Here is a 25,972-nt window from a genome sequence, read left to right on the forward strand (position 1 = left end):
AAGTAACTCAACATTAGTTTAAAATTGCAGCGGGAAGAAAAAAAAAAAAAAAAAAGCATGTCGAACTAAAAGCATATGTTTTATAAAGACACAAAGTAGCTCAACAACGGCCAGGGAAAGAAAAAATAAATAAAAATCCGTGTCCCAATGTCAGACTAAAAACACAATGTTATAAAGACACATAAAGCGGTAAATGGACAACTCGCCCACGGACAGCGGTCGTCAGCTGCACTGTGAAGCTCCTCTCCGTTTCTTCACTTTTATAATTATTATCAACATATTATTTCCCCATATTTCCACAGCGTAGCTCACATATGGAAGAATGAGAGCGTTATATAATAAGTTGAGTTTATTTTGATCTAATACTGATTGGATTTTACACATTATGCCAATATTATTTGCTAATTTTGACTTGATTTTTATATGCGGCTTCCAACCAAGCTTTTCATCAAGAGTAATTCCTAGAATTTTTTTTATCGGCGCATCCCTAGTAAATATACATTACTATTCATCCTCGGTCACTGAAATGTTACAAATAATTCACTTATTATAATAGGTCGTCTAAATGGGAATCGTCTATCTGGGAATTATCCATCTGGGAAAAACACTATTGTCTAACTGGGAATCGTCTATCTGGGAATTGTCTATCTGGGGGAAAACCACTATCGTCTAACTGGGAATCGTCTATCTGGGATGACACCCTGCTGACGGATGGCGTTAGGAGGATCAGACCAGTGGTGTAGTTTATTCTAGTGGGTGTACTTTTTCCTCCTCCCAGCCTCGTACACCCCCGTCCCGGAGCAACATCACAAGAACAGCCACGCTCAGTAATGCATCCACATATAATTGAGATCATGAAAGACTGGTTATGTATCATGTATATGTATTGTCAGCAACACAAGATGAATAACAGTCATAAACAGCTGGACTTCACTTCAACGTTGAACAGCCAGTTACAAGACGAATAAGTTCAATTAAAATTTCAAAAAAATAATAAATAAATAATATACTTATACGAATAACGTTTCAGCAATCAAGTGCAAAAAATGCTGCAAACACACAAACAAAATTCTCTAAGGCTTGAAAAGGCACTGAAGTAACTCCGACTCTAAACTCAGCTTTGTATCAATGACATCATTAGTGTCAGGAAGCTGTCAACAGTCAAACACAAAATACATCAACTCAACTTTCGTTAATCTGTAAAGTAATGATTACAAAACTTCCTTTAAACATCATCATTACTGGGATTACTGTGTGTTCGTGGTACAAAAGTTCTGGAAAAAGGACGGAACTCTTAGACATATGACTCAGGTGTTGTGCCACTTGGTCGTGTCTCACAGTCCTGTCAGAGGGGGGTGAGACTTACAGACGGTTGTTGTAAGTTTTTTTGGGTTTTTTTTCAAACCAATACTGGTCTAGTGCGTATTGTGCATCCCTAAAGAAAATGCATGAAAAATAAACAATAGGAGGGAAATATTCCTCTTTCAAAAGCTCCAATTATGTAACTATAAAATATCAATTAGTCATTTAAAGTTGTACACGGTGTCTTAATTAATGGACAAACAATTTTATGACTGGACAATAATAATGTTTAAATGTATGTATTAAATAACTTGTAACTGTGTACAATTGTTCCAACTCGCTTTAAATACAATCATATATTTACCTTACGTTCCGTTTATCCAGTCTGACCTGACTGGCCGGGTCAAGTTCTCATCTAGAAGCACACACACACCCACACACCCACACCCACCCACACCCACACCCACACCCACACCCACACCCACCCACCCACCCACCCACCCACCCACCCACCCACCCACACACACACACACACACACACACACACACACACACACACACAAATGTATGAGTAGCTTTTGAGTCACTGTTTAACCAAATCTTTAAAATATTTGAAAACCTTTGGATTGATGGAGGAAGCTGGAGCCACAGAAACAAAAACCTTGCAGACTCGGGGAAACCAAAAAAAAAGAAGGTTGGAGGCCCGGTCACTGTGCCACTGTGTCACTGTGCCACTGTGCTTCCTTCTCCCTGTCAACCACTAATTACTGTGTGCTTGATGAACAACAAAGTGCATCGTTTGGGGCTTCTGATCTAAACGAGGCATATATATATTTATTATTAACTGTTTTTGTCATGGAGTGTCTGACATATGTGTGGCTTTCCCACGGACGTTACTGTTGCTGCTTCACACGTCTTCACTTCTCTGTGCGGAGTGTTTCTTTGTTGGCACTCGACCGAGGTTCTGCCGGAGGATTTCTGCTTTGCCCAGCACATTTTTAAGAGCTGCTCTCTGATGGCTGTTTTTTATTTCCTGGATTAATTTTTCTTTTCTATGTTTAAACCAGTGTGATTCTTTACAAACATTTCCTTTCCATGGACTCAGAGATAAACTGTGAGTGAATTAACTTTGATTCTGGTAGAATGGAATGAATAAATGAAAGAATGAATGAACGGTTTATTTCTGTTACAGTTTCGGTGCATAAATAGAGATTTGTGCATTCAGTTTATAATACTTTGAAGTTCACGCACATGGCTTATTCCACCTACATCTGAACGAACCATAAAGTTACCAAGGACACCAGTGATATAAGATCATAAGAAAATAAAAAACTAAACATAACAGAAGTAATACAAAAGAGAAAAACTAAAAGTAACAGAAGTCCTTTTTCATTGGAACCATTAATTATTTTACCTTTGAATGTTTTTGTTTGAAGCACAACAAAGATTTACACAATTTTAAGTCGTGGCTAAGTCCATTCCATAAAATGACTCCCAGAAAGGAAACACACTACCTCGTTCAAATACACACAAGCCTCTGGAATTATAATGAACATTTTAAAAGTTGTGGGAAGACTTTTATTCTTCACTCGAAACAATTTCTAATGTTTTTAAGTATGACTTAACACGTCATGTGACACGAGATGTGAAATGTGGATGAAGAGCCGCACAATCACCCCCATCATCACTAAGGAAGTGAATCTCAAGAAGCTCCTTTCTGTAACGTGACACTGCTCCCTGTCTTCCTCCCACTCTGTCTCCATCCTCCCTGCCCCCTCATTCCATTCCTGCTCTTTCCTCTCGCCCTCTCCATCCCACACTGACCCCATCTCTGACTAAGTGGTGGCCATTGTAGACTGACCAGTCCTTCTTCTGCCCACACGCCCACTGGTCGTTTTGAGGGGAAGTCGAAGGGTCGAGGTCGGATGGAGCAGCTGATAACATCACCTAACTGCTTTATCTGCTCAGTCCTGCTCCATCACTGTGAGGCCGTGGCAGAGTTAATATATACACATCAGGCTGTTAATGCAGGGAAACACACTTTTCTGAAATATCTTAATAAATATTCTTGAAATATTGCTTTTCCGGTAACTTTTGCGCCTCTGAATATTGTGAATCCGGTATCTTACAGCAAACCGGAGAGCTGTGAATACTGCTCCATGTGTGGAGTTTGCACTTTATCCCTGTGTCTGTGCAGGTTTAGCTCATTTTCTTCCTCCTATAATCTACCTGCCTGTGATGGACGGGTGACCCGTCCAGTCATCAGTGGTCCCCAGGGCAAACAACACTGTGGTGGAGTTTGTCCATCCAGCCTTGTGTTTAACGTTCGATGAGTGGGATGAAGAATGTGTACCCTTTTTTTTTTGTGTGTTTGTTTTTTTAAAAGCTCCTCTGAGCTCAATAGAAGTTGTATTTACGAAGCTGGCCTTTGTGTTGAACTGATACGTCACGACTCGCTTGGAAGCTGATCCAGGACCAGTTCAACTTACAGGCACACTTAGTGGAAAGCTGACACTTCCTGAGCGGAGAGTCAACCGACAGAACGGACATGAATGGACTTGTCAGTAGAACTTCTTCAACCTCACAGATAAAACATCATGTTCTCAATGAGTGAGAAAGAGGGGACGACGTTCTCCTATTTTTATACAAAAACAAACTTTTTGGGAGAAGATTTGACCTCATGTGAGGGAGAACCTTCCAGTGAGCTGACGACCGGACAGTGAAGGGCAGGAACGCATGAGGATGGAGCAAGTTCTCCGTTCATAAGGATCAATTATTCATCTTCTGCACAGGGGATGACTTCACTGAGCACATTAAGGAAATGCTTCTGAACAGCGGGCTGTCTGCAGCCGCTGAACAAATGACTGGACAGGAGCAGGAATAAAGAACTCTAATAGACCGACACAGAAACAGAATTATCCATCAAACCAGCTGGCTTTTTTTTTTTTGGAGTGTTTAAATGATGTCTGTGCTGCACGGTGGCGCTCTCGCCTCACAGCGAGAAGGTCGTCGGTTCAAATCCATTTCTGTGTGGAGTTTGCATGATCTCCCTGTGTGTGTGTGTGTGTGCGTGCGTGCGTGCGTGCGTGCGTGCGTGCGTGTGTGTGTTGGTTTCCTCCCACAGTCCAAAAACATGCATGTGAGGATATCTGGTGTTTCTGGTGAGTGTGTGTTTGTCCTGTGATAGACTGGCAACTTTTAAGGATAAAAAAAACAAACTAAAATTCATCAAGTCACTTTTTTAAAATTGGGTATCGATAAATGTGAAACGATTATTATGTGAAAAAAGTGAGTTATACAGTATATATTGTAGTTTAAGTGTGGGTGGATGTATACTTATTAGTGTTGTAGGGACCTACTTCTGTTTACACTCAATATACAAACTTGTCAGTTCATTTTATAAACACATTGTTGGCAAGCTTTGATAAATAACATGTAAAAGAAAACATATATGTATATGAGAGAGAGAGAGCGAGAGAGAGACAGACAGACAGACAGACAGAGAGAGAGAGAGAGAGAGAGAGAGAGAGAGAGAGAGAGAGAGAGAGAGAGAGAGAGAGAGAGAGAGAAAGAGAGAGAGGTCCTGGCAGACCTCAGGAGAAACCACTGACTCAGCTCTGATAGTCTGATTGACATGAATGTTGAGTTTCACACACTGAGTTGTTTTTGTGAGCTCGTGCTGCTGAGAAACTGACACACACACACACCGCTGGTATCTGCCCCTCCAGGTGTGGCCGCCCCGCGTGACCATATCAGGAGCCCGGACCGCGCGCACCTGTGTGTTGACGTCATGAGTCGAAAGTACCTGCAGCGACTCGCCCGGCGGTGCTTCCTCAGTCACTGAAACCACCCGGGACGGAACAGACAGGATTACCCGTCGTTACCTCCTCCTTCTCCACTTCCAGGACTTTGTGTGGCCGCTGAGGATTGACCAGACGCTGCGGAGAACGATGGGGGCCGCCGGGCGCACGGTTCTGGCCGTTTTGACCGTCGTTTTTCTGGTGAGGCTTCCTGCTTCGTTAGTTAAATCCGCTGAAACCAGTCTAAACTGGACCCCCTGTTCACCCCGGTGGGTTTAAACAAGACCCTTCTCCAAGTAGGGACCTTTAAGTGGACATGGAGCCGAACCATGTCTGGTTTAAAGTTGTGTAGTTCGAACCGCGGCCGGCAGTTGGACCCCGGTAGGTTTCTCTCCAGGAGCCTCGCCCTTGTTCCGTTAATGGCGCCGTCAGCAGGTTGAATTTCAAACCAATCGTTAGACTTTCAACCTGTTTCCTTTCGTTTGACTTCATTCTGTCTTTGTTTTCTGAAGAAACGCTCTTTAATTCAACCACACTGGAGTTTAGTTTAAAGTGATCCTCCATGTCTTCATACAGAAAAAGCCTTTGAGTGACTTTAAAAGTTCTGATTAACTCTTTATGGGCCACTTATTGACACACAGGCTTTATGGAAGCACGGGGAAGTTATTTTAAATTATTAGGCGACTTTTAAAGTTGGTACGATTTGCAATTTTTATCCTGTGATATTACAGGAAAGCAGTGTTTTTTTGTTTTTGTCATAAATACTATTTTCAGAATTTACTGTTAAATCTCAGTCGTGTCATGTTTCTTGCTCGTGAAGCTATTGAGCACTAAAGTTAAAATAGTTATATATATATATAAAAAACCCTTCCTGGATGTAAATTTCATTATAACTCATTACATGTGGTCAGATATTATGTAATAGTTTTATTTTTACATTTTTCCAGTATTTCACAGTATGAGGCAACTGTATTTGTTTATGAGAAGTTTGAAGCAGACTTCCTCTTACATCTATCCCAGTGTTTCACAACTGTTTCATCATGTATTCAGTGATTAGTAGTAAATGTTATCATGGAGAAATGGAAAAGAATTAGGAACTGTCCAAGTAATGTCCATTAAATGGCTCATTAACTTTAACAAACTATCATTTTGTCAAACTCTGATTTCTAAAATGTCTGTGCTTCAATCATGGAAACATTTAAACCCACATTAACTTGTAGGTAGAGATCGGCTTGTCTGACACTGCAGATGTAGGTGAAATGTCTTCCTGACCTCGCTGATTCTGAAATCTGAAGGCACACAATACACTTGCCTGTTCATGCTTGACGTTGATGTCCTGCTTCCATGATGCTTTTATTTGATGTATAAAGAAAATGGGACGCCCATGCATGTCGATGTATTTATTGGTAAACTATCACACTAATAATTAATCCCTAATTTATTATTTAAATATGTGTACTTAGTTGCTGTACATGCATAGATTCTTCCTAGTGTCGAGTATTTCTGACAACTTTCACTTAAAACTAGAGCTGCAAAATATATCACAATATGCACACAATACCTATTGCGCAAGACTGACTTAACTGCAATAAATCATGTTTCCATCACTGTGAATTCATGCCATGAAAAATCTGCGACTTCAACATAAAAAAGCTTTTTAGAGAAATTGCAATAAACTATAATACAATACCCATTGACAGCGTGAGCACTGTTAGAATATCAAATCTCAAGGCACGGAGACATTAACATTTGAATCCTTATCGTAATGATAAATTAATGATTCAGAGTTACAGGAAACGAAGGAAAGCAACTGATGGCAGGTTTCCAAAGTGAAGCTACCTTAATCATCATCACAGGTTCAATGATCATCTTTTTAGAAAATGTTTTCTTTAGAATTCACGTTGTTTTCTGCTTTGGAATGTAGTTTCTTAATCAAAACTGTGACGCAAGTTTAGTGATGATCTGTGTCACTACATTACGCGTGCGTCAAGGGTGGAAATCAACTTTTTTTGTCCACCTGCCACTGTGGCTGGTAAATTCTCAAGTCTGCCAGCCACTGAGCATTTAAGCTTTTATGTGTTCAGTGTGTACAGAATTCAATATTCCCCATTGTGGATCCACTCAAAGAAAGTGGGAATTGTAGAAAAGTCGTCCAAAAATGAGAGAAGTTCCCACAGTTCAGCTTTTAAACACCAAGTCCTCACCACAGCACACAACAATTAGTGTCCTACCCCCCCCCCCCCCCCCCCCCCCCAAAAAATCTAAATCTAACACTCTGCTGGGAAGGTTCCACTTTTTATTTCTCACTATTCAAGCTGTAAAACACACTATATACAGGCTATGGTTTCACTCACAAAACCCACCACACAATCAAAATAGAGGATCAATCATTATTGATTATCATGCGTGCGACTTGTGTGCAGATCCGGGCATGCTGGCGCACTCACTGGCTCAGCTGGCCAGAGCCTCCAGTTAGAATTATTAGCAGTGAAGTGTCCGACTGACAATTTGCTCCAATCAGAAACATAATTTCATCTAACGCCAGGGTTGTAAAAAGTGCAGTGTTTTGTCTTAACCAAGATATTGATCATTGGATGAGATCAACCCGCCACAGTGGCTAGTAAACTTAGTAAACTGATTCAGTTCACCCGCATTTGGCAGGGGTGCCAATTTCCATCTCTGGTGTACATGATGTATATGCATGACGACACACGTTGAAATGAGTTTAATTTGTACTTTTTTACCAAAGTCTTGTATTTACAGATTGTTGGTACGCTTGTGTCTTGTGGTCTTAGACAAGTTTTAACGTTTTGATTTATGGAAGGAAAAATAAATCCCAGTAAAAAGGTTTCTCAAAAACAAGTTAATGCTGCTGCAGAGTTTTGCAGTGTTTCTGAACTTCTTTGAGGATTGCATTTATGTCCCTGAAGAGGATTTACAGCTTCTTCATTAGTTGTTATGAGCAGCCAGACTCTTTAAAGAATTTTGAATTCCTTGATTTCAGCTGGTGTCTTGGGTTGCCATGCTTTCTTTTCTTTCTTTCTTTTTTTTTAACACCTCTTTCTTCATCACGCCATACTTTCTTTCTGTGTCATTTCACATTATTACACATAATTTATGGACATCTATGGTTTGATTTTTCTGCATGTGTGGATTCCATTGGTTGTTACCAAACATCTTTTAAAACCATCATGTCAATAATGACTTGAGAAATATATTTACGGAGAAAAATGGCGACGTGCTCAATATTTATTTTACCCGCTGTACATACTCCCTAGACTTCAGGTCTCTAGGACTTACCCCGTTGGCAGGAGGTTGTTTCAAAGATTTCACGCATTATGCAAAATGGCGGACCTCCTGTTGGGTTTCACTGGCATTTTGGTGCGACCCGACGTGCTGCATATGCCTACGGAATTTCGGGAAACGTGCTGCCTGTACTAGACGTGATAAATGTAGAGGGCTCTATTTAACCTCTTTGGCAAACACGTGCACAATTCCCATGAAATATAATTGTGAATGTATGTTCATTTCTAAGCACCTAATTGACTGAAGGAGAAATAGCTCTGTTTTTTAGAAGAAGTATCTAAGCACGGCGTTAGTAACTCAATCTTGCCTTCTGAACTCGCTGTGGCCAGTCAAGTTATTTTGCCTATGTTTTTGTGGAGAAACGCCTTCAGCTTCAGTGTCCATTAACTCACTTCATTTACTAAGTATTGTGCAGGTAAGGCCTTATTATAACTGTGTGACCATATTAAGTTTGATAGTTTAAATCTCAAACACAGTATGGATTTTAAGCGATACTTTTATTTTTATTTTTTCTTTGTTGTTGTTATAAAACTGCAAATGACTGCTTATTGGGCCATTAAAGATGCTTCTTTATGCCACAAGCCTCCTGAAGTTTAAAACGAATCATCTTGTTGCTCATACTCAGAACTGCTATATAGAGGTTATACTGTATTATTGTAGGACTGTTGAGTGTAACCTGAGGATTTACTGGTTGAATCCATTTTTACTCAACTTTGAATTAAGTTAATTGAAATAAAATGACTACTTTTTTTGCCTGCCAGCTTTAAATCATTCGTTCCATTTAACAAGAGCTCTCCGAACATACGCTTCAATCCTTTGAATTGAAACACTCCGTCTTTACAGCTTAACACATAAATAGTCATGAAATATCACACACCAACATTTTACTGCACCAAAGTGATATTGGAGACAAAATCCCCCTCCGTCTGTCTGAGAAAGCCAGTGTGTGTAGAAGTTATGCTTTGCTTCAATGTGCCTCTCTGTGGTTTGTATTGAAAGTGCACCGACTTAATGGAGGCAGTTCGTTGTATTTTGCACGACTGAAACCGTCACCGCTGTCTGACTTTCATGCACAATGACATATTCTCTCCACAACCTTCTGCTTTAATATAAACATAGATATTCAGGGGTTTTACATACCGACATGCTGATTTTATGTTGTGAATGTTCAAATCAATGTTTTGCCTTTCTGTGCTTTGTTTTTTTTTTGTTAGTTTTGAAGTTGTTTGGTTATTAAATTAGGATGACAGAGCTCTAACATATATCCCCTCCTCTAGGTGTCTGCTGAAACGGCTTCTGAGAAGCCAGCATGTGAGCCGGGCTTTAAATCTGAGAAGCTGAGTGTGTCTGTGACCCGGAAGCTCCTGGTGCGTGGCCATAGGCTCGGCAATGGTAAGAATCGCTCCCAAAACTGTGCTCTTTGTCATTCCTTGATGTCTGTAATTAAAGTGCCTCGGGGGCAGGTGTGGACCACGTGATGTTGAAGCAGATAATCAAAAAGGCCTTTAATTTGATCCTCCTGGTGTTTGTGTGCTGAGCGAGTGATGATATAAAGCAGTTTTGTGCTTAAAATGTGTTGAAAGTGAGATAGATTGCTGTTTTTCCTGCTCCAAGTGTGAACTACAAGGATTTTAATGAGCAGAAAGCTGTGGTCAGAGCGACGCCTCCACTGCAGCCACAGGTGAAACGACGTGATCTGTTCACCTCGTTCTCACATGAAGCCCAAAAGAAATGTCAGAAGTCGGCTCCGTCTCACACTGCACCTCATGTATTGTGCTGAGCTGCAGGCTGAAACTATGCCTCCATTCCTGTTTGGCAGGTTGTGCATCTCAAATGGTGTCAAACACTCCAGAAAAGCAGAACTTGAGGGTTTTTTTTAGGCTGTATTTACTGGAAAGTGGTGATACATGTTGTGTGTTTTTCACAAGACTTTGTCACCTAAATATTTTTGCCTTTTATAATTAACACTGTAGGGTTCTCACCGGGACTTTCTGACAGCATAGCGGTGGGACTACTGTAAGTCAGCAGCAGGCCCTTCTAAGGGCCCTATCAATTTGTTTCTGTCCACTGAGGGATGTGGAAACCGTTAAATAATGTGTGAATTCCCTGCCCTCTGCATCTGCTGGTGTATCTTTTGCCCATGTATGATGTCCACTCTGTGTTGGTCACTTTATTTGGAACAAAATGCAGGATCACCCCACCAATGCGATTATGACGCGCCTCGCGTTGTTTCACTTTCACGTCACGCTAAAATGGACCGGCGGCCCTTATTTTTGAGTTCGCTTGGGAGCAAAGCATGCCGGTGATTCGTTCTTTGACACCGCTGGTAACCGCCATTACGCTGAACCGAAAGACGATGTAACGGCCCTAATAACTGCGTCAACTTCACAAGTGACGGCGTGATGGGCTGTTATGCTGAAATGCGCTGGCGAGAACACGGTTTAAAGCTGTTTACACGCCTGTCTAGATTCAGATGGCACACTTATTCCGTGCAAGCAGGCGTATCTCCCACTGATAGTGGGGGGGCCTTTGGGTCTGTCTCTCTGCATGTGAATAAACTGCTTTAAACAGAGTCTAATTTCACAATCTCTCAAAGCTGCAGGTCTGGATGCCAAAATCTGCTTCATGGGCTTTGTTTAAAACCGTACACTATGTTTGTGGTGTGTGTCCTCTTGAGTAGAAGGTTAGACAAAAGTACTTTTGTGATCAGAGGAGACAGACTTACCTGACTTTACAATATTCATTCCAGAGGGCACCTTGTTTGTAAATGAGCCGCCGCTCTGCAGCCAGATCTCACCATTTTAAAACGCCAGCTCGCCGAGGAGAACGGCGCTGACGGCAGCATCAAAACAATGAAAAGCAGCTTCTCCACGCTATAGCAGGCGATTCACACCTCTGTGAAGCTGCGTCTTGCTCCACGTAAAACTCTGTGAAAGTAGTCCCAATCGTTTGTGCTGTGTTCAAGCTGGAATCATTGCTGCTTGTGTTGTGTTGCTAAAGAATTTCCCCAAGGATTAATAAAGTGATTCTGAGGTTTTAAAGAAATAACAAGTTTATGATGAGAATATGCCGTCATGCAGACTCCCACATTGTCCAAATTGAACACAAATGTGTACTGCTTCATTTTCTGAACTTATACTAACCTTAAGTTGCCTTTTGAGAGAACTCGTACATTCCTACATTTCATACTTGCTTGTAGAGAGGATTTTATTATGGCCTCATATAAAATCAACAATGATGATAATATTGAAGTAAACAGCTGTGGTATCGAAATAGTATCGGTACCGGCAGATATCCGTGGATCGGTGCATCCCTACATTTAATTATCCAGCCAAAGTCTAAACCCAATCCTACAGCTCCTCACAGACCACCCTGCACCAGTTGAAATTCATGACGCATTTTCACGTCTTGACACCTTTAAACTTAACTGTATAGATTAGTGATGTACAGATACTAGTCGCACGAGCGGTTTGGAGATTCTTTATCATGAAAGAGAATAACAAAAGTAAGATGGACCGTAAACTATGATCTGGCAAAATTTCAAGAGGAGGTGAAAACTAGTTCATACAGCGACTTGATCACCAGAGATATTTAGAGCAGCAGTGACGTCGTTCATTAGCTTTACTGCTCAGTAGATCCAGGAGGATTTTCTACTACACGCAGTACATGCTACATGCTAAAGGGTTTTGGGCTCGCACACCAGACGCTTCAAGAGTTTCACAAATGTAAAGTGTACTACAAATTAAATATATAATTTATTTTCTATTACGCTACACCTGATTAAAGTATGACTGGTAGCAAGCTCGGTTGGTCAGTTTAGTTGTACAGCATGTGCAGGGCAGTGTGTAGACCTACTGTACCTACTGTAGGTCCTTAGGCTGTTGGCCGAGGCCGTGCGGAGGTCGTTCCTGGCAATACTTAGCTTCACGTATCATTTGCATGTGAACTGGGAGGGTTTATGGCATTAAACACCTAATTGTGTAAGGACTCTGTATCGGCAAGTAGCTAAAAGTCAGTACTCATACTTGTTCTCTTCCTTTTGAATTGCTGGTATCGGTGCATCCATAGTGTAAATCCAGTTGGCGCAATCCTAAACCAAGCCCAAAAATCCAGCTTTAAACAGTTACAAGCCATGTTGTGAAGAAACGGGTCCAACCACAGATCAAAAATACAGTTAACCACAGCTGGAACTCTAAACCTGAAAGAATGGACAAATATAATGATTGAGACGGCGTCCTATGAATTTATGCTTTACTGACTTAAAGGAAAGACAAGAGGGCGCCGCCACTTCATGGGATCACTTTTGGACTTGTATAAAAACTTGTGAAAACTCTGCTTGACCCCCAACAATAACATAAATAAGGGATTATGACAGCCTGCCTGCTCTTATAACTGTGGATTGAGCTCCTTACCTCCTTTCCATATATGAATGTTCTTCCTCGCAATCTCAGCCGTTTTTTAAATTTTGCTTCACTAATACTAGAACCCTGAAGGGTTAGTTTGTCTGTACAGTGTACCATTTGCCTTGTTGTTATTGTCTTTATTATTTGTTGTGCTGTTTTTTGTTTTTGAAAAAAATTTATTTAAATCAGGAAAAAAAAATACAATTAACCATTTCCTACACACTTGGGAAAACCAGTTAAAAATCAGGCCACCCTAAATCAAACACCAATCGGAAGCCAAGTGCAAACAGCCTGAATCTTTATCAAATGTTTCTGAAGTTGGAGATATACAAGTTGACATCAAATTGAATAAATTTGAATAAAATGTTTTTAGTTTATTAAATTTTTGGGCTCACTAGTTGAATAGATTTAGGTCTGAGAAATCCTAGCTCTCTTAAAACCTCTATAGTATTTTGTACAAGTTGGCTACAGAGAGTCACGACCCAAAGCTGCATTCTGTGCTGGGAACAGGAAGTACCTGTAGCTGGTGGTGAGGGTGGCAATTCTGATCCTCTTTTTATTTACTCTTTACTCACTGATTACAGAATCTGAAGTTTGCGTCTCCATTAAGCTCTGCAGGTGTGTTGAAGCAGAGAGACACGAACTACACAATTAAGGTCCCTTTTCTTGTCTGCCATCCAGAAGAATAAAACGTATCTCGTTAAAATCACACAAACATACTTCCTGTATGTAACAGTGCTGCTCCATCCATAGATGGAAACACTCAGATCAACACAGTTAGGTCTTATCTAATCATTTCTCCATCTCTACTTCCTCCGGTTCTGATGCCTGATCAGCGGGTTCATTGTTCTTTTACCGTTGGTCTGGTGGAGGAAATGGCAACACCTGATAAATGACTTTGTTTTGTCAGTATTGAAGATCTGCCTTGTTGTAACATGACTGTCCTGTCCTTTCCCAGTGGGCCTTACTGAATGCACAGACCACAGGATTGTTCTCAGCAGTGACACCCGTTTCATGGTGCAAAGAGATGGCACATTAACTGTGAGTACTCTTAACACAGCTTCTCTTTCTAATGTTCCAGCTTTCTGGAAACCTCTTGTAATTCTATTAAACCTGTATGATTTGAATAAAGTGGGAGGTCTGCTGTTTTTCTTTTTTTTTCTTTTTTTTTTTGTATGAAAGATTTAATAATGATGAACGTTTTGCTTCCATATGTGACCTGTTCATGTGTTCACTGCATCAAGCCTCTCAGACTGTTAAAGTCCTGTGCTGTGAAGTTAAGTCTCCATTGATGGGACCAATAGATGTTCTACAGGTTTAAACTGGGAGATAGCACTGTGTCTGTGGACCCTTGGTAAACTTTACTACTTAACATTCTAACAATAATATTGAATACAAACATTATTTCACAATGTGAAAGTTGTTGACTTATAAAATAAAATAAAGTTTTATGTTGGACAAAATTTAACTGTTGATTCTTTCAGATCTAAATGTGTCCTGCCATGATCAGTGTTGGGCAAGTTGTTTCCAAAATATGATATATATTAGTTCCCTTTCATTTCAAAGTAATCAGTTACATTACAATCTTACTGTCTCTGAATTGTAGTAAGTTATGCCCGGTTCACACGGCAGGATAATTAGGCCGATTTTGGCTCCGATTCTCCCTTCCGACAATCTTAAGGACACTCAGATCATCAGAAGATAATCCGATATTCCTGTAGTGTGTGGTGTGTTAAGACACGCCTCGTCTTCTCGGAAGGATGTCGGGACCGCTTCGATCTGAAATTGGAGATATTCAACATGTTGGATTGTTTTGTACCGAGTTCTCACAGTGTGTGGTGTCCCCCGACGGGAAAACGAGCACGAGCCTGTTGACTGTGACGCGTAGCCAATCAGAAAGCGAGTGGCGAGGAAACGCCGGACCGGACAGACAACCATGCTCCCGTTGTCTCCACTCCTTTGACCAACGCCTCTCCTCTCCGTCCACCATGTTTGAAGTCTGGAATCACGTTGGATCTCGTTGTCGGGATGTTTGCGAGTGAAGTCGGTTCGTGTGTGGTGTGTTGATGTGGCTGCACACCGCACACTGTACCACCAAAACTGTTAAACCTGGGATTATTTATCGCCGTGTGTGTGGTGTCTTAGGTTTGGCAAATCTGCTGACAATTTTTAAATCCTGCCGTGTGAACCAGGCATAACACTACTTCTGTATTACGTTTGAGTTACTTTCAGCAAAATAACCACAGAAATATGAGCAGGCATTCTAAATAGCTGAAATGTAGTTTATTGCAGCTGATTCTACATTCGGTGGAGGTGATGCAGCATAATGACTGTCGGCCATTAAAACTACTTGCAACCTCATATAAAAGTCAGAGTAAAGACTCATGGTGCAATACGATGAGTAACAACGAGCGTCAGAATCACTGAAGCAGACAAAGGATCAGAGTCTGGTAAGTTATGAAGGAGATGCTGCAGATGTTTAAAGTCTAGGCCGATTCATATAAAACACAATAGAGCTGGAGTCACTAGAATGAAACCTGCAGCCTGATAACATGACAAGACACACAATCTCTTTGTCTTTTGGTTTCTATTCTTTTGTTCTTTTATTTCAAGCTCGCAGCACAAAGATGACATGCACTGAATGGACATAACTTCTGATTAATCAACAATCCAAAAGGACTAGACCTGCCATTTTACTGTGTATTATATAAAATATAGTATCACACCCTCACACAGAGAAGATCCATCAAAGCAGGTTTAATCATTTAATTCTTAAACTTCACACACAAGCACACTCACTAAATATTATAAGTAACTTTATATGACAAACACAAGTAAAATAAGGTCCATAGATCCACAGCGCACCCCTTTGACCAAATAGCATTCTGTATTGAAACCTGGAATCCACCACAGAAAGAATCCGATGTCACAATTTGTTCCTCAGAGTGGGGCAGAGGACGTCAGAATCTACTTGTAATGTTGTAGACCAGGAAGAGCTGCAAAGAATATTGTCATTGCGTCACTACAAAGGAAAAATAAATGGGGAAAAGGTGAACCCTGAACTTTAGAGTTCTAATTCTGTTGCACCCAACCTCCAGCTATCTGGCGCCCTCCACTGGGGAATCATCCCACTGCATCTGTGAAACAAGTGCACTGTGCAATGTAGAGGGTTTTTTGCAAGGAATTATTTTACTACTCCTTTACAGCCAATCTGCTTCATGTTTAAACCCGCTTAACCGCTTAAAACTTGTAAAAAAAAAAAATGTAATTAGGGTCTGACAGAGAGACGCAGGTCCCGCAGTGTGCTGTATGCTGCAGACAGGCTACCTGCTGAGAAACCTCAGGCCGGGTCATTTGCAGGCCAGCAGTGACTTTAGCTGGGTGGAGTGGCGGATCTCTGTCGAGATCTGTTTTCCATCGCACTCTGGCGTGCACCACGTTCCAACGTGTACAACGTGTTCCTCTAGTGTGCGAGAACGCGTTGAATGCTGCTTGCAGCTTTAATTCTTTTTATGCAACTGATTGTTTGCAGCATGTTGATACCTGCTGATGGACGTTTTTCTTTGTTTCAGGTAACGAGACCAGTTTTTCTTCACGAAGGAGACTTGGATTTCTTCCTTCACACCCGGGATTCAGAAGGTCTCAGAATAACGGTTCCTGTCAGATTATCTCACCATGGCCACCACAACATGCATCACAATGAAAACCACCAACAGGAAGTACAACCTCCATCCTCCTCACTGGTATGATCATTTTGGAAGACTGTAGTCTTATTTCCTTATTAGAAGCTTTTGCAGGTCCCATCATATAGAGGCCGCATGTTGAGACGTGTTTTTCCTAAACAGGATCAACTCTCTGCATGTATGTGCAAAAACCACTGGCTCCATTTCAATAATCTCTCATACCCATGTTATCTTAAAAATAATCTAACTTGAAGATTTATAACAAGTCTCACTTGAAAGCATTACTATGATTTTCTTAAATTGTCCTTTTATACAGCATCTTACCGATGGTTTTCCTATTTACTAACCCACAGGAAGCCACGGTGCCTGTTCTGCTTTTCCCCAAGTCTGGCGAGGGTCTGAAGAGGAGGAAGAGGGACTGGGTGATTCCAGAACTCACTGTTGTTGAAAATGACAGAGGACCTTATCCCCTGAAAGTTTCTCAGGTACGTTCCTCATGACTACGTGTAGGTTTTCATCAGTGCAGCCTTTCTCCTGCACACAGAAATGAGCTGTTTATTTTAGACTGATTTAAACATTTGGGGATTTTTAGGTCAGAAAAAAGTTCAACTGACTATCTGCCATTAATACTGGATAAACACTTGACCAAAATCCCACATATGTAATGTCAAATATCTTAAACTGTCTGTAAATGGGAAAGAAATTCTCTCTGAAAGGTTTTACATCCTTTTCCCACATTTGATGCACTACTCAGTCCTCGTGTCTGATAAAGTGGTTTTTCCAAAAGATTAGCCTTTCTTTTGGGAACATTGAACCCATTTTTGAAAAATACTAACATCCTGTAACTTGCATTAGTTTCACTGGCAAAATGTATTTCATCAAATGTGTAAATGGGAAAATCACAAGGAAAGTCCTCTCCACTTTAAAATGTCCATTATGGAAATGCTCCACAAACAACACACATCTCATTGTCTAAACTTAAAATAGACTGTCAATGATAGTTTTGAAATTACAGGTAAAACTGTGGGATTTAGTTAAAATCGCTGATTAAAAGGTTTTAAACTCTCAGACAAAATCTAAATAATTCCACACATACATATACTGATACATATATCCTGCAGGCTTTCTTCACCATGTTACAGCTTCATATTAAAAGTGCCTTCAGTATCGAAAAGCATTCTGATCACCATTGTTTCTTTTTAGCTTTAGTTTTCTGAGTAGAAGGCGCTAAGCTTTTTTTTAATTCTACCTAGAGATGCACCAATACCACTTTTTAAGGCAGAGTATGAGTACTGACCTTTACAATGAGCATACAATGACAGTGAACAAAGGATGAGGCACATAGATACTTCAGATACGTGAAGAAGTTGCAGACACAGTTGAGCTACACCTGCTGAGAGTCAATAACTAACGAAACATCAACACTGAAATGACGCCTCTTTCCCATCGGTGTGAGGTAGGCAAACGTTTTATCAGAAGTAGTTGTCTTTTCTGCAGAAACATCGTTCTCTGGCTGTGCGACCAGAGAGCAGGGACCGTCTGCAAATTACACACTGCATCAAAAGCAAATAGTATCTGGACAGCGCTTTTAAACTGCATAAGCAGCCCCAAAGTGCTTTATACTGTTAATCACTAGGGCTCTGCAGTCAGACGTCACAGTTTTAAAATGTCAGCTCACCGAGGAGAACGGCGCTGACAGCGACATCAAAACAGTGAACAACAGCAGCTCCTCCGCCATAGCAGGTGATTCACCTTCGTGAAACTGCGTCCTACTCCGCGCTAAACTCCCTGAAAATAGTCCCAATCATTTGTGTTGGGTTAGAGCTGCAATCATTTCTGTTTGTGCTGCGTTGCTAAACAATTTCCCTACTACCGGAATAGTATTGATATCAGCAGATAACCAAATTCAGGTATCGGAACGGAAGTGAAAAAATATGGATCGGTACATCCCTATTAATCACATTCACTCACCAAGGCTGCAGCCATGCAAGGCGCTGTCACTCCAATTGGAGCAATGTTGGGTTCAGTGTCTTGCTCGAGGACACTTTGGCCTGAGGACAGGTGGAGATGGGAATCAAACCTACAACATTCCCATTGGGCTACAACCGAGCCATGCCACCCCATAACCAGTGCTGCCGAAGACCGATACCACAAAAATACCAAATAACGTGACTGGTATTCACTGCAGCGTCACCAAAATCACTGCAGCTTCACTGGATCACATGACAACACTTGATTTGATGGTGACATGTAGTATCTGTCTTCACTGTTGTTGTGGTTTTGTCATTTGCAGACGGTCCCTGTACCTTTGTGTTGCTGAGAATGAAATTATTCTTGTAAATACTGTAAATCCACACCTTGATGACTGTATGCAGATGTATCATACATTGTATATGTATTTTCACTTTATGTCATTTCCTGTCTGTGTGAGAGAAGGAGTTTGTTTAGAAGCTCACATTTGTATGATGTTGCTCTTTGTAGCATCGCCTAAATGTTTGTGGCTCTTGGTCTCTGACTGGTTGACCACCTCTGAGTGTACCTGCTGGCGACATTGCTGATGCATGGCGTCACATATTACTTGCCAGGTTGTATCTGGTGTCTGTTACAAGTCAGTGCAGTATCAGACCAATACTAGTGTCGGTATCGGTGCATCCCTAATTTTAAGATGAATTTGGCCACCAGGTGGCAGAAGCTGCTTGAAATACAGCAAAGCTGTATGACTTGTTCACTTGCAGTGTTGTAATGGTCATTGTTGCTATGTGATCGGTTCCTCTCACATCCAGATCCGCTCCAATGAAGATAAATTAAAGAAGATCTATTACAGCATCACTGGTCCAGGAGCCGACCAGCCTCCTGTTAATCTATTCAACATGGACAGAGCCACTGGCATTCTGTATCTGACTCAGCCGCTTGACAGAGAAAAGCAGGACAAGTATTTGGTGAGTAGAACTGAACCCAGATTCTGAAGTTTTACTCACTAATGTGGAAACGTGTGTGTCCTTCTTCAGAAGTCTTCCTCCTGCTCTTGTTGAAATGGTACAACTGTGTCTGTGTGCAGTTTAAAGCCCACGCTGTGGCTGAAGGTTCAGGAAATGCTGAGGATCCCATGGACATCGTTGTCAATGTCATCGACCAGAATGACAACAAACCAGTTTTTTCTCAAGAAACCTTTGTGGGAGAAGTCGCAGAGGCCTCAAAAATAGGTACTGTCGATGGATTAAAGGAAATAAGAACCATTTACAAATGACACTGTGCAATGTGTCGTTCTAACGTATCTGAGAACTCTTACCTTGGAAAACAACCAGTGGTTTATTTTAACAAAATAAATGTCTATTTATCTGGACTTCATTCTGACTGTTAATGCATCAGTCATAATTCTTTGTAATTAAGTCTCTGACAAAATATGAATTACAGAATTTGTCAAATTGATGGAATGAAACACTGAGGAGATAATCAGAGGTGTTTATTTATTCAATCTGAGTCCAAGGCTGAACACAAATCTAGACCATCCTTCAGGAAATTATCTTTAATCGTGATACTTTTTCTTTGTGGTCAGGACCAACAGTCTGCTGCCTGTTGCTGGTTAATGTGCAGGATTTTCTCCTCTTTGATTCTCAGCTCGCAGTTTTCACTATGTACTCATGAATGCAGTGTGTGTGGACTTAGTTCACTCTGTATTGCTGATTGTACACATTCATTATCATCCTAATGGAAGATGTGCAAGTTTTGACACAGTCTCACCTAAAAAGACCTTTTGTATCCCCAATAATTCTTTTAAAAAAACCTTTCCATGGTTCTAAGCCCATAAGTGATACGTGCTGGTGGAATCGCCATCAACACTGCGGGGAGCTGTATTTAGCAGTTTAACTTTGGGAGTAAATCCTCTTTTTACTGCAGTAGTTCTTTGCTCCTAACTGTCTCCTGAATGTGTTTTCTCCAGGTTTTGAGGTGATTCGGGTCGAGGCTACGGATATTGACCAGATAAATACAGACAACTCAGACATACGATACCGCATCCTGAGCCAAGATCCAGAGGAACCCAGTAAGATCATGTTTGTCATCAACCCAATTAATGGTGTCATCCGAGTCAATGCGGGCGGTCTGGACAGAGAGGTGAGTGATTTCAACAGGGTTTACATCTGACTGCACCTGTTTGGACAGTATCCGTTCTCTGATCACAACTTGCATTGTTAAACACTTGAAGTGAAAACACGAGTTCATTTATCTTAATTGCTTTAGCAAGTAGTTTAATGAATGTTGTCCTTCATCTGAGTCTGACAATCATCCTGCTCGTTTTCACCCGGTGACGCGTCTCCTCCTGCAGAAATACCCGCAGTACACTCTGGTGGTACAAGCAGCAGACATGGTCGGAGAAGGCTTGACCGGACAAGCTAAAGTAATCCTCAAGGTGACGGACAGCAATGACAATGCCCCCGAATTCACTCAGCCCTCCGTAAGTACAACAATGTCTCCCGTCAGTCAGCTCACACCTTCCACTGTCCTTCAGCATCGTGTCAACCTCCTCATAGTTTGCTGCTTTGCATCACAAAGAAAATTTAAACCGTCTGAACACAAATCTGGAGCATCCCTTAGGAAACGATCTTTAATCGTGATGCATGAATAACTTTCACGTGATTATCTAAGGTGACAAACATTGAAATGCATAGAGGAATTAAAATTACACTTCAGTTGCAAGGTTTGGCTTTTTGTGAGCGAGTCCTGTTCAAACCAAGTCTTCATTCATAATACTAAAGTTCATGTGGAAATATGAGAATGAGGAACGATGAGTACTTCTTTTGGTCATTAAAACTACATCAATTGTGAAATAAAGATGAAAAACACTCATGTCAGGAATTGGGGCGTTAAATTGTTAAAAACCAATAATTGTTGTTGATTGTGAAAAGTGATGTCAGAGTGTAGCACACGTGTCACATGTTCAGTCGTGGTTGTTAACATGTCCGTTTGGAAGAAATGTGAAGAAACAAAGAGGTTACCAAATATGGTCACTTGCCCCATGAAGGGTAAAACCAACATCCTTTTTGTCTTTCTTCCTCTTTTTTAAACTCTATACCCATGTCTGGCTTTTCCTCCAGTATACTGCGTCAGTTGCAGAAAATAAAATGGGTGCTCAGGTGGCTACGATGTCGGTAACGGATGGTGACGAGCCACACTCCCCAGCGTGGAACGCCAAGTTTACAATTGTGGATGGTGATCCTGGTGGACTTTTCACTGTGAAAACAGCCAGCAACAAACAAGAGGGCATCATTTCAACTGCCAAGGTAAGAGGACCAACCTCCAAACAAACATGTGCAGAACAAATCATTTCTGAACATTCGAGCATCAAAACTTAGAAATCTTGTGTTCGCTTCCCTTCCAACCAAACAGGGTCTGGACTTCGAGAGGGTCAGCAAGCACACTCTGTTGGTTGCAGTGGAGAATGAAGTTCCTTTTGCAACGCCGCTGGCCACCGCTACAGCCACGGTGGTCGTCACTGTGCTGGACGTCAATGAACCTCCAATCTTTGATCCGGTGAAGAAGGTCCTGTCCAAACGGGAGGACCTCGCTGTCGACAGTGAGGTGGTGCAGTACACCGCCTCCGACCCAGACACTGAGCGCAAGCAGAAAGTCATGTAAGACCAGACTGAACCAACACTTGATCACCTGAAACACTCCCTTTGTATCTTCATCAGCACAAACTGCTCCTACTCAACTGTAAAAGAGAGAATGTTGAGTTAAGTTACTGTAGTGAGCCACATTGACACTCCTGACGTCTCGGTACAATAGTGCTGCCACTAACACTCAATCATCTAAAACACTGACTTAAAGAAAAGAGAAATCAAGTGGTTGCTATTTCATTTGTGTTTCTTTTGAATACAACTCAAGGGTCAAAACATTCAATCTCAGCTGTACCACGACAAATGTAAACAATGAAATGAATTCAATATGACCGAATAACATGGAGTGAAAAAAATACAAAGTTTACAAAATATAGATGCTGTTTATCAATAAAAACAAGATGTATATCAATACATTTCTTAAAACATCACAGCTGAACAGTCTACGTAGCCTGCTCATCATCCTAAAGGCTCCTCCACGCTTTCCGCATGTGCCCAGTCCTCGTGACGTCACAATCGTCATCCACCCTGTGCGCTAGGCTCCAACCCTCTGTGGTCGACAGCACAACCTGTGTGCGCAGACTGCCCATGCACCAGAGCTACTGGACGCTTGTGTGAGGAGATCCTCCATCTGAACAATCACAATTTAAAGCAAATAAGAGCCAGAGGCTCAAAACTCCTGAAGTGAAACATAAACTACTTCAGGAAAGGTGGGAAACGCCGGGCAGCAGAAGTGGAGATACTTTCAGGATCGTTATGTTACGTTGTGGAACGTTAAGGAAGTGAACCCAGAGTGTAGTATGGATGTAATCATGTAGCACCCGCGGTCCAGTATCGTCTGCGGACACGGAGTGTGGAGGGGCCCTAGGACAGCCATTCTTCTGAAGACTGAATAAAAAGTACAGACTATCTTGCCGTCTCCTCAACAATCAGTCGGAAACCTGGTGAACCGTTTGAGACAGGAGGACAAAAATAAATGATAGAGTAAATAAATATTGGTGGCAGCTCTGCAGTGCAGTACAACCTGAGCTCAGTGTGAACTTGTAGTTACTCTCCACTGTAAGTTTATCTTTCTACTCGGCATGTGCTGTAATGGTGCTGTGAGGAATTAAAATGTGTTTTTACATTTAAAGAAGAAACTCTGGAGAGAATAACTAGACCATGATAAAGCTGTTGAATAAAGTTCTATCACGTCTCAGTTCCTTGATAAGGCGCACAGCCTTTCAGCACCAAACCAGCAACAGCAATGTACTGAACTGTTTCCTGAAAATTACGTAAAAACTCTAAAGACATTACAGCTCATTTGTGTTCAGGGCTTGATACTGAAGTAATCTGCTGTAACTTGTCCTACGTTTAAACTCCTGAGTCCATAATTTCCATCTGTCTTTTGGTTGCTCAGGTACAAGGTAATCAGTGACCCTGCAGGCTGGCTGAACGTGGCCAAGGACACGGGCCTGATCACAGTGAAGAACAACATGGACAGAGAGTCTCACTTTGTCAAGGACAACAAATACTCTGCACTCATTGGTGCATATGACAACGGTAGGTGGATGGTTGGCAATGTTTTATTAGTATGTGGGATGTTAAAGGTTTTAAACCTATTTTGATGAGCCTGTCGGGTATATTAAAGACAAAGATCTCTCAAATGGAAAAATCCACTGATTTCCTGTCTCTATTTTTGGATGGTGATTTCTGGGACCTCAAGAAAAATTAGATGATTTAGCTTAAATAGGCTATGATGAATATCTACTCTTTCTTTATGTTTAAAGCTTAATTTTACTTGTTCGAAGCTCAGTTTTATGCTCTGGATCCCTTTGTTAGGTTCACACTCACGTTTCTGTTGAATAAGAATATCAGACCAGAGATCATTCAGCTCCACCAGCTGAGGTCCAGTGTTGCAGTGAAGTCGCTGACTTTTATTTTTGTCTGAATGTCTTTCTCCTCACCAGACGAAGTCCCAGCCACAGGAACAGGCACACTGGTTATTCAGCTGGAGGATGTCAATGACAATGCCCCCACCATCGAGGAGCGCTCTGTCAAGGTTTGCCTTTATTCCGCATCAGCTACACTGCTGACATGTTCAGAGCACTGCGAATGATGCACGTCGAAAGACAATATACCGTATTTTCACGACCAAAAGGCGCACCGTACTAAAAGGCGCAGTCTCAGTTATGTGTGCCATTACTGCATTTAACACACACATAAGGCGCACCTGCTCATAGGGCGCGGGTTCCATGCCCACACTTCCCCCTTTAACGTTCTCATGGTGTCCGCATTACAACAACACACACACACAAGCATACAAGTGTGCGTATTTAAAAATAGAGCGGGAGCAAAACTGAGTTTGGTTGTGCTTTATTTAAGTATTGATTACAAAGTACTAACATTTTTTTTACCTGTAATCGTCATCAATCAAACCCATCGAACTCCTCATCCTCTGTTTCTGAATTGAACAGCTGCGCTAAATCTCCATCAAACATACCAGGTTCATTTTCTTCACTGTCAGAGTCACTTTCCGTGCCGTGCGGCTCCTTGGAAATGATGCCGGCTTTTGCGAAAGCTCGAACAACAGTGCCAGCAGACACGCTAGCCTAAGCATCTACAATCCATTTGCAAATTGTGGCGTAACTCGCCCGGCGCTGCCTTCCACTCTTAGTGAAACTGTGGTCTCCATCGGTCATCCATCGCTCCCACGCCGCTCGCAGCCTTACTTTGAACGGCCGGTTCACACCGATGTCCAGCGGTTGGAGTTCCTTTGTCAGGCCTCCCGGAATGACCGCAAGCTCAGAGTTCATTTGCTTCACTTGTTTTTTCACATCGGCTGTGAGATGGGCACGTATAGAGTCACAGATCAACAGCGATGGTGATGCGTGGAAAAAACCACCTGTTCTCCTTACATACACCTCCCTCAGCCACTCTTTCATCATTTCCTCATCCATCCAGCCCTTTTGATTTGCCTTAATGATGACTCCTGATGGAAACTTCTCTTTAGGCAAAGTCTTTCTCTTAAAAATCACCATAGGCGGCAGTTTCTGTCCATTAGCATGGCAGCTAAGCACAACAGTAAAAGAAGACATTTCGTGCCCCGTTGTGCGTATCACTACCGTGCTGGTCCCCTTCTTCTCCACAGTGTGACTCACCGGGATGTCGAAAGTTAGCGGCACCTCGTCCATGTTAGTGATGTGGCTGGGCTGGATGTGTTTGTCGGCGATGTGTTTGCTGCAGTAGGAGTGGAAGATGGCCAGCTTTTCATTATAATCCGCTGGAAGTTGCTGCGCTACCGTAGTTCTGGCCCGGATGGAAAAATGGCACCGTTTCATGAAACGAAAGCACCAAGACGGACCTCCTTGGAAATGTTCAATTTTCATTTCTTCTGCTAGCGTTACTGCTTTTAGTCGAATGGTGACCGTCGAAACGCTTCTCCCACTCGTTCTTTGTGCGATGATCCACTGCTCGAGTCTTTCCTCCAACTCGGGCCACCTCGCCTTATGTCCACGGAAACTCAGCTGCGTCTTCTTCACCTGTCGGAGCTCGTTTTCCAGCTTCCTCCACTTGCGAACCATCGATTCATTAATCTTAAATTCTCTCGCGGCTGCTCGATTTCCATGTTCCTCCGCGTAGCTGATGGCCTTCAGTTTAAACTGTGCTTCATAAGCGTGTCTCTTCGCCATTTTCAGGGTTGTTAAAACAACGATGTTCTGCATAACGCTCATACCCGTTCATTTGTATACAATCCACGCCCACACTTCCCCCTTTAACGTTCTCATGGTGTTCTCTACTACGTCCGCTTTACAACAACAACACACACATAGGGCGCACTGCACCATAGGGCGCGCCGCACATTTTGAAGAAAATCTAAGACT

The 25,972-nt window shown here is 41.8% G+C and overlaps 1 protein-coding gene across 2 annotated transcripts in view; it reads left to right on the forward strand.

Annotated features, from left to right (window-relative positions):
• The first annotated feature begins 4,910 nt into the window (after positions 1–4,910).
• The window catches only part of LOC308120731 (B-cadherin-like), a 28,892-nt gene continuing 7,830 nt past the window's right edge, over positions 4,911–25,972 (forward strand). The window contains exons 1-13 of one of the 2 annotated variants that reach the window (XM_080481513.1): positions 4,911–5,303; positions 9,686–9,800; positions 13,770–13,852; positions 16,384–16,554; positions 16,848–16,979; positions 19,278–19,433; positions 19,553–19,697; positions 20,435–20,607; positions 20,819–20,947; positions 21,588–21,773; positions 21,880–22,124; positions 23,509–23,651; positions 24,059–24,150. In XM_080481513.1, coding sequence (XP_080337639.1) covers positions 5,253–5,303; positions 9,686–9,800; positions 13,770–13,852; positions 16,384–16,554; positions 16,848–16,979; positions 19,278–19,433; positions 19,553–19,697; positions 20,435–20,607; positions 20,819–20,947; positions 21,588–21,773; positions 21,880–22,124; positions 23,509–23,651; positions 24,059–24,150 — 1,821 coding nt within the window. In that variant the 5' untranslated portion in view covers positions 4,911–5,252. The remainder of the gene's footprint in view (positions 5,304–9,685; positions 9,801–13,769; positions 13,853–16,383; positions 16,555–16,847; positions 16,980–19,277; positions 19,434–19,552; positions 19,698–20,434; positions 20,608–20,818; positions 20,948–21,587; positions 21,774–21,879; positions 22,125–23,508; positions 23,652–24,058; positions 24,151–25,972) is intronic. The other variant, XM_080481514.1, reaches the window with a different exon arrangement.

Source organism: Lipophrys pholis (genome assembly GCF_963383615.2).
Source record: "Lipophrys pholis genome assembly, chromosome: 15".
Lineage (NCBI taxonomy): Eukaryota > Metazoa > Chordata > Actinopteri > Blenniiformes > Blenniidae > Lipophrys > Lipophrys pholis.